Here is an 11,891-nt window from a genome sequence, read left to right on the forward strand (position 1 = left end):
ACATAACATTATTTGTTTTTTTTCGGCCTTGGAGATTTCTCATCAATTGACTGGCATGCACCAATAAGTTGACTTACTTATCTGTCTTACATGCACTGATTTTATCCCAAAGAGTATTTTGCTGGGTCAAAGATTCAGCAATTGCTGCGGGCTGTACAATATAAGCGTGCAGTTCACAAATTGGATCACTAGGTCACGGATCGACATTAAATCACGTGATAATGCATTTAATGAATTTAAGGAATGAACGTGGTCACATGACAACTAATTTCCCCACTACACCATGACCCACATTCATGGCTATGACTATGCCCGGGGTCTGTGTAAACGCTTTGATGCTTTACACCGTCCGTGAGAGACCCCAATTGATAGCCAGGGGCGTTAAGAAACCCCCAGTCCGTCATGTACTAGTATTACAAATACCACATATTAGTGCAAGCCGGGGATTGCAGTATTGATTAGATATGTTAGCACGAAAACAAAAATTTAACCAACTATAGGAAGAGTCAGCTGATGGTCAGCGTCACTCATATCGTGTAAATGATTGGCTAAAACCGTGTTACGAAAGATTTTTTTGGGGGGAATTTTAGTGGTTTATAACCACAAAGACAATCGAATTTTCTGCAAGAAGCAACGATGTCCTAGCTTTGTGATGCACGAAATGAAGGGTGTAACGGATATACGGAAAGTGCTATCATTTCCAACTTTGTCATAGTGTTATTTAACAACTTCGTGGTTTTCTAGCTGGTGAAAAACGTGAACTTTGTCATTCGTTTACCAAGAGAGCAAACTTCTCTCCCCCACCGAACCCGCTAGATAGAATTCTGTGGAACTTGTTCACATTCTCTATCACAATTGCCAATTGAACGCTTTTTGTATTTTTATCTAAATGACTTTTGGGGTTCCTGTGCGAAAAATGGACTTTGTCATTGGTTGGAAAATGGGGATTCTCTTCTCATCCGCAACTCATCTGAAATCGCTGAATGAATTCAATGAAACTTTCGCTCATTTTTATCACACGATGCTTAATGACCTGCTGTTTTGTATTTCCATCTGTCTCATATTGCAAAACACACACTTTGTCATTTATCGTTTAATTGGGACATTTTTCTCTGCAACTACTTTTAAACTTCCACTTGATATTTTAAAGCATTATTTTAGTATGTCATTTTATTAGATTATATTTCAGGTTCCAGTTACATAAACTTCCCGTTAGAAGACTTCGTTATGCCTCCTGCTTTGAGAGGATGCTGCGCCCGTTCGTGCATCCCTGGTTTCCATTCGCAAGGGTGTCGAATAACGCTTTAGCTTTATTCCTCCACTGCATAACTTCGTTTCCTGTTTATCTTTCTAGTTACGAGCTACGTCAAAAAGCAATCAAGGGATCCGAAATTCTAGCGGAAATCAAAAGAAAATAATCTAGGGACTAAGACCAGACATGGAAAACAATAAAGAACATAAAAAACCGAAATAATAAATACAAATAAACAAAAGTAAATGAGCAACTCGGACACTAAAAACTGGAAGAATGGAGCTGGTGCACCGGCAGGGTAAGCGTCCTCTGCTTTTCTAGAACCACCGTCGAGTTACTCATAAAAGTCAAGTCCAGGGTAGACGAAAGAGGAAAGAAAAACTACAACAAGTTGATCAAATTGGTTTTCGTACACTTTAATGATCCACGAGTTCATGATGACGACCTAAAACTTCTGTAGGATGACTTCAATCTTGTAGCAACATAACCCTGTTCCAGAAGCCTATAGCTAATTGTAAGAAGTCTAGCGCGATACAAAAAGCATGTGGCAAGCTCTGGCATAATGTATGAGTTTTGGATATATGCAAGTGATGAAGGGATGTTGCCACAGATGTAAGGAAAGTTGACTAGGCGGAATGAAAAGTCAAGTTGCCATTGTCGATTAAGTAAGTATGATATCTCGTTTCCCGTCGTGTATTAGTGCGAGATTTCAGTTAGTTCCAAACCTATTTAATCACAGGTCTATTGTCAAATAAATTTGATATCTTCCTGCAATATACATGTATTGTATATTTCATCTTTAAATAACAGAAGACCGATAACATTGTACATGGTCAGACTCGAAATTTATTCTTGTCATTAAGCAAATCAACAAATAAATGATAAAACATGTGATTAGTAACTTGTCTAATATCAGTAAAAGATAACTCACGTGAGATCAGTGAATAATCACGATAAACATATATATATATATATATATATATATATATATATATATATATATATATATATCACAAGGGTTCGGTCACACGTTAGTGGCCTACCAACAGTTAGGATGACTAGACCGTCATTGACCGCTGCCACTCTGTTGGGCAGTATTGCCCTTGTGGTTGGCCTGGTAACGGAATGCAAACGACCGAATAGTGATATATACAGCTTCAGTGCTATGGACATAATGGGGAAAAGAAATATCAGCATGTCAGAGTTCCGGAATAAAGTTCTAGTCATCACCAACACGGCAACCTTCTGAGGGTTAAACCCTGGTCATTATAATGGCTACAATGCACTGAAAACTAAGTTTGACGGACAACCTTTCGATGTTTTAGCTTTCCCGTCAAACGTCTTTGAACTTGTAAGTAGATCACCGGTCATTCCTGCTTTCTGACTTTTTGCTAATAGTGTATTAACTTACCGAATTCAATGCGAATAGAAAAATTAAAGAACAGTTTTTTTTTGTAATACTATCTTCATTTAAAGAATTTGGTTTTATTTCCAACAATCGTACTAGTGTCACCATTTTTCAGTTTAGTTTTTTGACAAATAGAATGTCCAACTATGAATAATGTATTATAGTAAATAGGAAAAATATATTTTAGAGGATAGTATTGTAAGAATAAATGAAAGAAAATAAGTTCATTTCAGCAAGAACCCGCCGACACAGGATTGGAGATCTTGAATGGTTTAAAGTATGTCCGTCCCGGTAACGGCTATGTTCCCAAGTTTACCATGTTCCAGAAAGTTGATGTTAATGGTGCCAAGGAACTTCCTCTTTTTACATTTTTGAAGGTAAATATGTTATGTATTTCATGAACTCGAAAAAGTTTTAAAAGCCTTAAAAGTTTTATGAATGCGTCAGTGTCTTAATTCTTTGTACTGCATACCCTTACTTATCAGATACTTTTCCAAAAGCGTCTAATTGCATAGTTTACCAGTTGCATTCTATGACTAGCCTTAAAAAAATCTGTGTTTCCAGGAATTGCACTGATGAATCATTATGGATTAAGAAACTTATCAGATCACAAAATTGTTTTCACGTCTATCTTAAAAAACATGATGTAATTAAAGGAAACACACAGAGGCCTATGTCTCGAAATAGACAAAATGCAGGAATGTCTACAACTAAATGATTTTCACACTGATCCATTTTTGTGATATTTTAATGTAACCAGCTATATTGGTAATGTAGGGTTATTGCATGAATACTGGGAATATTATCCCGAGTAGACTGGGAATATTATCCCGAGTAGAATTTTATATTGCACAAGTTTACGTATTTTCACATGACTGTTTGGGGTTTTGTATAAGAGGTTCCGTTTTATACCAAAAATTCATTTTATGATATCCAAAAGTTTATTTTCTCATATAAGCAAATCTTCTGACAGCAGAAAACATAATTGTTGATGTCACAAAATAATATAAAAATAATTTTCTGATACAAACAAATTCTTTTTGATATAAAATAATCGAACTTTGATATTAAAAAAATATTTGTTATTGAATACATAGTAAAATAGAATGAATGAACTCAGTTTCACTAATCTATACTTTTATTTTTTTTCAAAATTTGCAAAAAGTTTACATTATCTAGAAGGAATCAATGGTTTAATTGCTATTCAATTAATTCTGTAATGTAGGCTAAATTATTAATGAACTGTGTCCATCATCATGATTAAATACACATTTAACTAAACGCTTCGTTTTTTTTTATGAAGAATAAAGTTAACAACTTTGTCATTTTAATCATTTCAGGCTTACTGTCCACCTGTGACTGACAAATTTGAAGATAGTCTTTTTTATTCTCCACTTAAAAATGAGGACATTCGCTGGAACTTCGAACAATTTATAATTGATAAGTCTGGAAGACCAGTCCTGCGCTACAGTACAGACACTCCACCAACGTCATATATAAGCGTCATACAAAAATACCTGGACATGTAAATTATTATTCGTTCTTTGTAAAACAAATATTTAAATTGTATTTATGTTTTTGATGTAGAGGAAGAGTGAAGCAGCCTCATCAAAAACACGTGACATGAGGTTGTGGATAAGTAGCCTACACCATACTGTGAGTTCAGTGCATTGCTCACGGGAGGTTTAACTACTGCCTTTTGACATCCAAGACATAAGTATGATCAAATAAATAATGTTCAATTACATTTGTGAGTTCATTCAAAAGCAAATGCCAAATTGTTCAAACAGTGGGAACCAGGGCCAACCCCCTAACGAGTTCCGATCACAAGTCGGACCAATTTTAAAACTTGTCATAATTTCAAAAAAGACTTGAACCAACTTTTCCGAAAAAAATATTTTTGCGTTTGCGTGTAACTCAACATAAAATCCCCCCAAGAAGAAAATGGTCAGTGCCTTGAATAGAATACTTTGTACGCTCTTGTCTAGTCAGTTTGTTTATTGACATTATATGAATCACCTCGTTGGAATTGGTAGATAACACCCTTGTTGTTACGAAAATGAAAATTGGGAAAAATCACAAAGAGAAAATGACAAAACAGAGGAAAAAAAGTAGCCTTTTTTTTCTGAAATGAACATTTTTTGTCGTGAATTTCGAAGTAAGCATCTGTGCAATCACTGTAATATTTGGTTTTGGCATTCTAATACCATATGCAGCTTATGACGACCGAACTAATCAACTAATTAGTGCCCGTATAATAGTCCAATTGCCAAGACCGTCATACCAATGGTTCTCTATAAGGCTAGAAACCACTAATTCCACTTCCCATAGGCTTCTATGCTAATTTCACAATATTCTCTGGACTTTACCTTAGGTTTAACCTGATGATATATCAGCATGATTCGACATATGTCAGTTCACAAGTCTCAGAATGGCATGTGGGGTTAGCAGACTTGCAGTGCAGTACTGGTCACCGGAAGTGAAGGGTCTATAAATAGCATGGGAAATCCCAGTGTTTTCACAAGATAGGGGTATATTTCGATTTGTTTTTTGTTTGTTGGGGTTTAACGTCCGAGCAGCAATATTTCAGCTATATTCAGACGATGAACATGAAATTGATGATAAAATGAACATGAAATGATGGTGAAATGAAAAAGGGATGGGACACAAGGACAATGGGGTCGACAAATTTTGATTGCCACTGGAAATAGGGAGAGATGGGTAGGGTCGGGCAATTTAGCCTCCTGTGGCGGAGCCCTATGGTTCCTACTCCGGGAGAATACCACAGTAGGGTTCTTTAACGTGCGAGGAACGTGGCATCTTTCCCAACACGGTGCACCACTATGGTTTGCGATCAGGTTTTCCGTATTATAGCCTGACAATCCCAGCATGTAACACGCCAGGGTTACACCATTCCACCACCTGGGGCACACATCCCAGTTGCTCTGTGGGCAGAGCGCCCTAGTCCCCGGTTAAAGTTCTGAGCACTATTTAGTTGCCTTTTACGACAAGCTTAGCGCTGCTGCAGGCCTATTCTTTTAACATCCGGACCTGCACGGGGCGGTATATTTCGAAATCATTATGGAGATTAGGCTTCACATCAAAAGAAGCAAATGCACCTGTAAATTGTACAGAAATGATTTTCCTTTCAGAAACTGTTTAAAATTTAAAAAATAAAATGAGAACTTGTTTCACAGCACCTATGCGGAACAGGGGGTAATTTCTGCGTAGGACTATTTTTGCGTACGTTCCAAATGCTCATTGGTTTAATTGGTGGTCTGTAACCTATAAGGATCGATATTAATTCGTTTTTTATAGAGTTTTTTATTTTTATTGCCATCACTTGGCGTCCATCGTCGTAATTAATAATTTTTTCAAAACTCTTCTCCTCTGACACTACTAGACCAATTCGAATCAAACTTAGTATGAATGTTCCTTTGGGTATCATACATAGATTTGATGTGGGGATTTTTGATCTGTTGAAAAACAAGGCCGCCGTTACTAAAATAGAACATAGGGGTCAAACAGTAGTTTTTTGCATACATCTCCAAAACCATTAGGTTTAGCAAAATTCTGTTTGGGGTAAAAGTGTTTAGCATGATGAGATCTATCTGTGGTCATATTTTTGTTTTAATCTGTTAATCCATGTTGTAGTTATTGCCCTTCTTTTACGCTTTTTGTTACTTTTAATGTTATTTCTTTCAAAAATCTTCTCCTCTACACTATTTCATCAATTGGAACAAAACTTGGTATGAATTTTCCTTAGGGTATCCTGTATAGAACTGATGTGGGGATTTTCTATCGGACGCACACAATGAAGAACAAAAATAACCAAAATTATACGTACAAAGCAACAAAGTAAATAAGCAACTCGGACTCCACTAAAAACTAGTAGCATGGACCAGGTGAACCGGTAGGGTAAGCGTCCTCTAATTTTCTAGAAACACCCGCCTAGTTGCTCATCGAAAGTCGTGCGGTGTAGAAGAAAGATGAAAGGAAAACTGTTACACGTTGAGCAAATCGGTTCTCATAGTGCAGATATATATACACCGTAATGATCCACGAGTTTTTGATGACGACCATAAAGCTTATGTACTGGTGACTTCAATCTTGTAGCAACATAACCCTGTTTCAGAAGCTTAATTATAAGAAGTCTAGTGCGATATAAAAAGTCTGCATATTTAAAGCAAGCTCTGGCAAAGCGTATGAGTTGTAACATGAAAACTCAGATGCTTGAAGAATTGTTGCCTCAGAAGAAAGGAAAGTTTACAATACGGAATGAAAATCATCGCGTTGGTCGTAAAGTTTGGTCAGTAGTTTGCCTTACTACCGACCTCTAAGTGTAAGTCAAGATATGAAGCTGACTTCACAGTGTCTGTCGTATCCTTTATCTCAAATTCTTTTGGGGCAGGTGTGACGTATAAAATTGCCGAAGCTAGGATTTTTTAACGATAATACGCCATCTATATAGCGGAGACTGAGATCAATGGATCTGGCTAAACGATGCTTCTTCTTTTGGATTAGATCAGCTATGAAGTCAGTCTCATAAGAGTGAAGGAGTAGATGAGCAAGTAGAGGAGCACAATATGCCCCCACTGGAATGCCGATCGTTTGTTGAAAAACGCACCCACCACACTGGACAAATATGTTGTCGATGGAAAATTCCAGCATTTTGAAAACATCTTCTTCGGTATATTTTGAAGATGATTTGGAATAGTTTTTTTTACAAAGTATGAAGAATCTCCACTAAGTAATACATATCTAGGTGTATTGTCTTTTTTGGAGTAATAACGATGTATATTGTTTTTGAGTCGGGATTTTAACTGAGTATTGGGAATAGAAATATAGAGTTGACAAATCAAAGGTTTTAATGTTATTGAATTCTTACAATAATCTTGAATTGAGGGCTTCTAGAAGATCTTTCGAAATTTTCAGGATCACTACGGGAGTAACAAGTGTTGTGGTAGGACTGGAGACCATCTTTTACAGCTGTGAGTATAGAAGTTAAATGTTTTGTAAGCGGTATTGTGGTACAGTTTGCAGATCCAGCTATGTAGTGTTGTTTGTATGGATTCTTGCGGAGTAAAGAAATCCAGTACAAAGACGGTAGATCACAATCATTGTCTTTGGTAGAGAGACAGAAAGAGGATAGCACAGATTTATGGTTTTCTACCATATTTTCTTTGGAGAGTTTGGTAGCAGTATAGGTCATATTACTGCTATTATTTTCTACGTCTACCTCTTATAATAAACATGGGATATACTGTGTTTTGCAGACAAAAACAATGTTGTTTTGGACTTTTTCTTCTGGTACGACAACATATTTTTCATGTATAATAGACAATGTTTTTGCTTCATCAGGATCTTTAAAGGACCTTACGGAAAGGTTTGTTTTCTATGATATTTAAATCTCCCGTAATGACATGACCGTAAGGAATATATTTGAATTGAAAGCTTTTGCAAGAACAGTCAGGTGGTTTAGCTATAAGTTTTATCATTATATCGTCATTTCTTAGTTTCAATAACCGTTTTGTCATTGTTTCAAAGGAAAGTTCGTATACCTATTTTTGTACTTGTTATAATCAATATTTCTGGAATGTTAATTCGTGAGTAATTTTCTATGAACACAGTACTGAGGTAATTATCTGACATTTCCAAATCAAATTAATTCAGTATTGCCGTAAAGTAAATAATAGCACTACTAAACATGTAAGTACTTCTCATGCATGGTACTGTTATAAATTTCAAAACTGTATTTGCCCCACAGCATTAAACATTGTTGGTCTTGTTCTATTTAAAGGGTAAGAAGTAACATCACCCTTTTAAACTTCTACTGTTTTTATAAAAGCATTTTTATAAGAAAGAAACTCGGACAATTCCTCGATGAACTATAAGCGCTAGTTTGGTGGAAACGGTGACAAAGGCTATATTTACATGTACCAAATGGGCCCAAAATGAAGCAAATTAAAAATCGTATATTTTTATATCCAGCGGGGCAGTGTATGGTGTTCATGATATATCACCATTCGCCTGTTACACTTTGTTTACCTGTAACTCCTATTTAAAACTGCTTGAAGGACTTTTTAAAGTTAGGGAATGTAACAATGTACCTGCTATATTGATTTTTTCTGAATGATGGTGTATAACATGGACTTTGCCATTAACTAATATGGACAGTATGGGTATCATCGACGCCTTCTTAACCGCCCTAAAGATTTTAGGAGAGTTTCAGGGATCGTTAATTGTTGTCCTTGTGTATAAGCTATTTTGGTTATTGATCCGAATGATATTTGGGTATCCATTAGCGTAATGCAGAATGTGGATGGTTGTAACTGTACCTCCCCCTAAATCACAGGATGAATTGTAGTGAAACTTTTAAGCAATGAATACTAAGTAATGCAATTGTAGACATGCTATTTAGAATTTTGATCCCAATGATTTATTTTTTTATTCTCTAAGCTTTACTATGATTTTGCCATTTACTCAAATGAGGTACCATTCTGTTTTAGGAGAACAGTAACACAATACTTTTGGTGTAAAAAATGGATCAGAAATACTTAGTAACTGTGTTCATGTTCAAAGGTCGACCAATATATCTTTCAGACTGAAAATCGGAAAATTGATTCATATTAAAAATGCTGTTTCCTACTTGCAATACAATATAAAAAAAGAAACAAACACCAAATTTCAAACTATCTTTGAAGAATTCTCTATTACTCAACAAAAACTTAGTCCCTTTTTTATAACAAAAAAGCCTTTTTTTCTAGAACAATATAAATGTCTGGTTTTCTTTGAATCAATAAGAAGTACACAAATCATCAGTTTCCTGAATTGCTCCAGAAATTGACGTCAACAATAAATCTCAGAAAGTATTTGATGGTTTATACCCACAGGAATGTATAAACAAGGATTGATAATACACTTGAAGCGTTAAAGCAGCCTTGGTAACAAAGAAAGTACCATTAAATCAATCATTAATGTGAAATCAAATGAAACATTCGATGTTAATCTGTCGTTGACATTCTTGGATTGTTGGCACCTAATGTCAAAATCGATCACAAAAACATTACAATTAAAATATTATTGATCTGAATATTGTTACTTTCAGATGAGAACCAGGAATATTATTGATTGAAATTTTAATGAAAAATTTTCAAACAAAAGCAGCATAGGTGATTGTTTAGAAGTTATATTTCGAATGGAAGTAAAGGTTTTTCAGGCTAGTTTATTCAAGCGAACATAATACAGTGACTGTGTTTGTCAAGATTTTGTCAGAAATATCGACATTAACTTCACTTTTGGACTATATCATTCCCTTGATGTATACAATGTAAACGATGCAGGAATAGTGGAAAATTATCCAATATAGACAAATTAAATTACACCAAAGAACGCGGGCATATATACAATACATGTATATTGCCGGAAAGTATCAAATTTATTTAACGAGCTTTAGGAAGGGTTCCTCGAGCTAATCTGACTCTCGAAGCGAGTACAAATAAATATATTGATATTCTCGGCAATGTTCATGTATTGTTTTTATCCAGCAACCATATCTTCTAAATAAAACATGCAAAATTTGTCCAAAAGTTTATTTTTTTTTCATCCAACGTTTGAGCGCGGCGGTCGTCGAGGGTACCTTTAAAGTAGTCATCTGTTTCCTGTTATTGACGTTGCCTATAACTGAAAAGGTAACCAGGAGACGATATTATGCAATGGAGGAATAAAGCTTTGCGTTATTCGACGCCCTTTATTTGTATAGTAGAAAGTCTAGTTGCAGAATAAAAACATCAACTATATGTAAAAACGTCGGAACATTTGATCTTGGAATTGATATAACACAACAACAAATCACGTGGAAAAAATGACATCGTGTCAAGAAATTAATATAATATGCCAAAGAAAATAAAATGTATCTGTAATATCAACGTCATCACATGATGATATTGTGATTACAACATGTAACTGAAAAAAACCCAGTTGAAATCATATTGTCATTTGTTATACGAACTTCCGTTTTAGCTATTCCCTTTGACTACTGATAGATTTTATCAGTTCGGGAATTATTGTACAATTACCCTTAAATAAACGTACTTTCCCTTTATTTCATTTTAGAAGAATATCCTGTTGTTCTAGATTGTTAGCTTATATTCAAATGGCATGGTCAGTGGTCGTGGTAACTGCAACATGGTAGAAATAACCCAAATTAATCCATGTTTAATTGCTCCATTCTCAATGTGTCACCCAGCCACCAGAATGGTTGTACGTTGTTATTTTGTGTTTGACTATAGTTGTTCCTGTTGCTGACTTATATGATTATGAAATAGAGGAACACTGTTTTTCGAATGGGTCAATTACAACACTGTAAAAGATTCGTAATATTTTTGATACTATAGAAGTTTTCATTTGCATATTTTAGAAATATTTCGAAAAAAACTTATCTTCACATTTTAAACTGATCTATCTCAAATAGAAGCTGATTGTAGACCGGTTTATAATGTCAAACTCGGGAGATTTCCTAATCTATCCAGAAGTATACTAACCAATTAGACATCTGAAAATTGAAGTTAAAAGAAAAATATTTTATTAGAGATATTTTTTATGACACTTGGCATGGATTGAATAGATTGTAAAATTCTATTCTCTATCAGTATTGTCTATCTGTAACAATTATGACTTAATTTATTCTTTTGAGTATTATAGTAAAACAATATCAATAGCATAATATCTGATGTGAAAAAATGGTAAAAAAGGCTTATAACACACAGTGAAAAGATGGCAATGACAAAGAAGCACGTACATACAAATGTAACCCCAAATACACAAACATAGAAGGATAGAACAAATGAAAAGAGTAATCAAGGGAACCGAGATTCGAGCAGAAATCAAAAGAATATAACCAAGGATAATAACCAGACAGGGAAACGGACAAAAAAAAATAAAAAAAAAATGAAATAATGAATATAACACACAAAAGAAACAAAAGCAAATGAGCAACTCTGACTCCACCAAAAACTAGGAGTGCTGGGAGCAATTCAGTTGCAGTAATAGTTCGTTACATTTCTGTGACCCGGTTATAGGTTTCTCAGATTTGATTATATATGCATATTGCCCAGTCACTCTATTATCTATATGCCGGCATACCATTGTTAAGATCGTGGACGGTATTCAGATGGCAACTTATACATTGAATATGTTATAAATTGTTTTTTTCATGATACAATTTCAATA

At 35.0% G+C, this 11,891-nt stretch overlaps 1 protein-coding gene across 1 annotated transcript; it reads left to right on the forward strand.

Moving 5' to 3' along the window:
- Positions 1 to 2,262: 2,262 nt before the first annotated feature.
- On the forward strand, positions 2,263 to 4,407 carry LOC148619395 (glutathione peroxidase-like). The gene is made up of 3 exons (XM_088579259.1): positions 2,263 to 2,603; positions 2,894 to 3,037; positions 4,001 to 4,407. Exons 1-3 carry the CDS (start codon positions 2,307 to 2,309, stop codon positions 4,187 to 4,189), a joined length of 630 nt encoding a protein of 209 aa, XP_088435385.1. The 5' UTR covers positions 2,263 to 2,306; the 3' UTR covers positions 4,190 to 4,407.
- The last annotated feature ends 7,484 nt before the right edge of the window (positions 4,408 to 11,891 follow it).

The sequence above is a fragment of the Perna viridis genome, chromosome 4, assembly GCF_037379345.1.
Source record: "Perna viridis isolate PV_CMFRI_1.1 ecotype Kerala chromosome 4, ASM3737934v1, whole genome shotgun sequence".
In the NCBI taxonomy this organism is placed as follows: domain Eukaryota; kingdom Metazoa; phylum Mollusca; class Bivalvia; order Mytilida; family Mytilidae; genus Perna; species Perna viridis.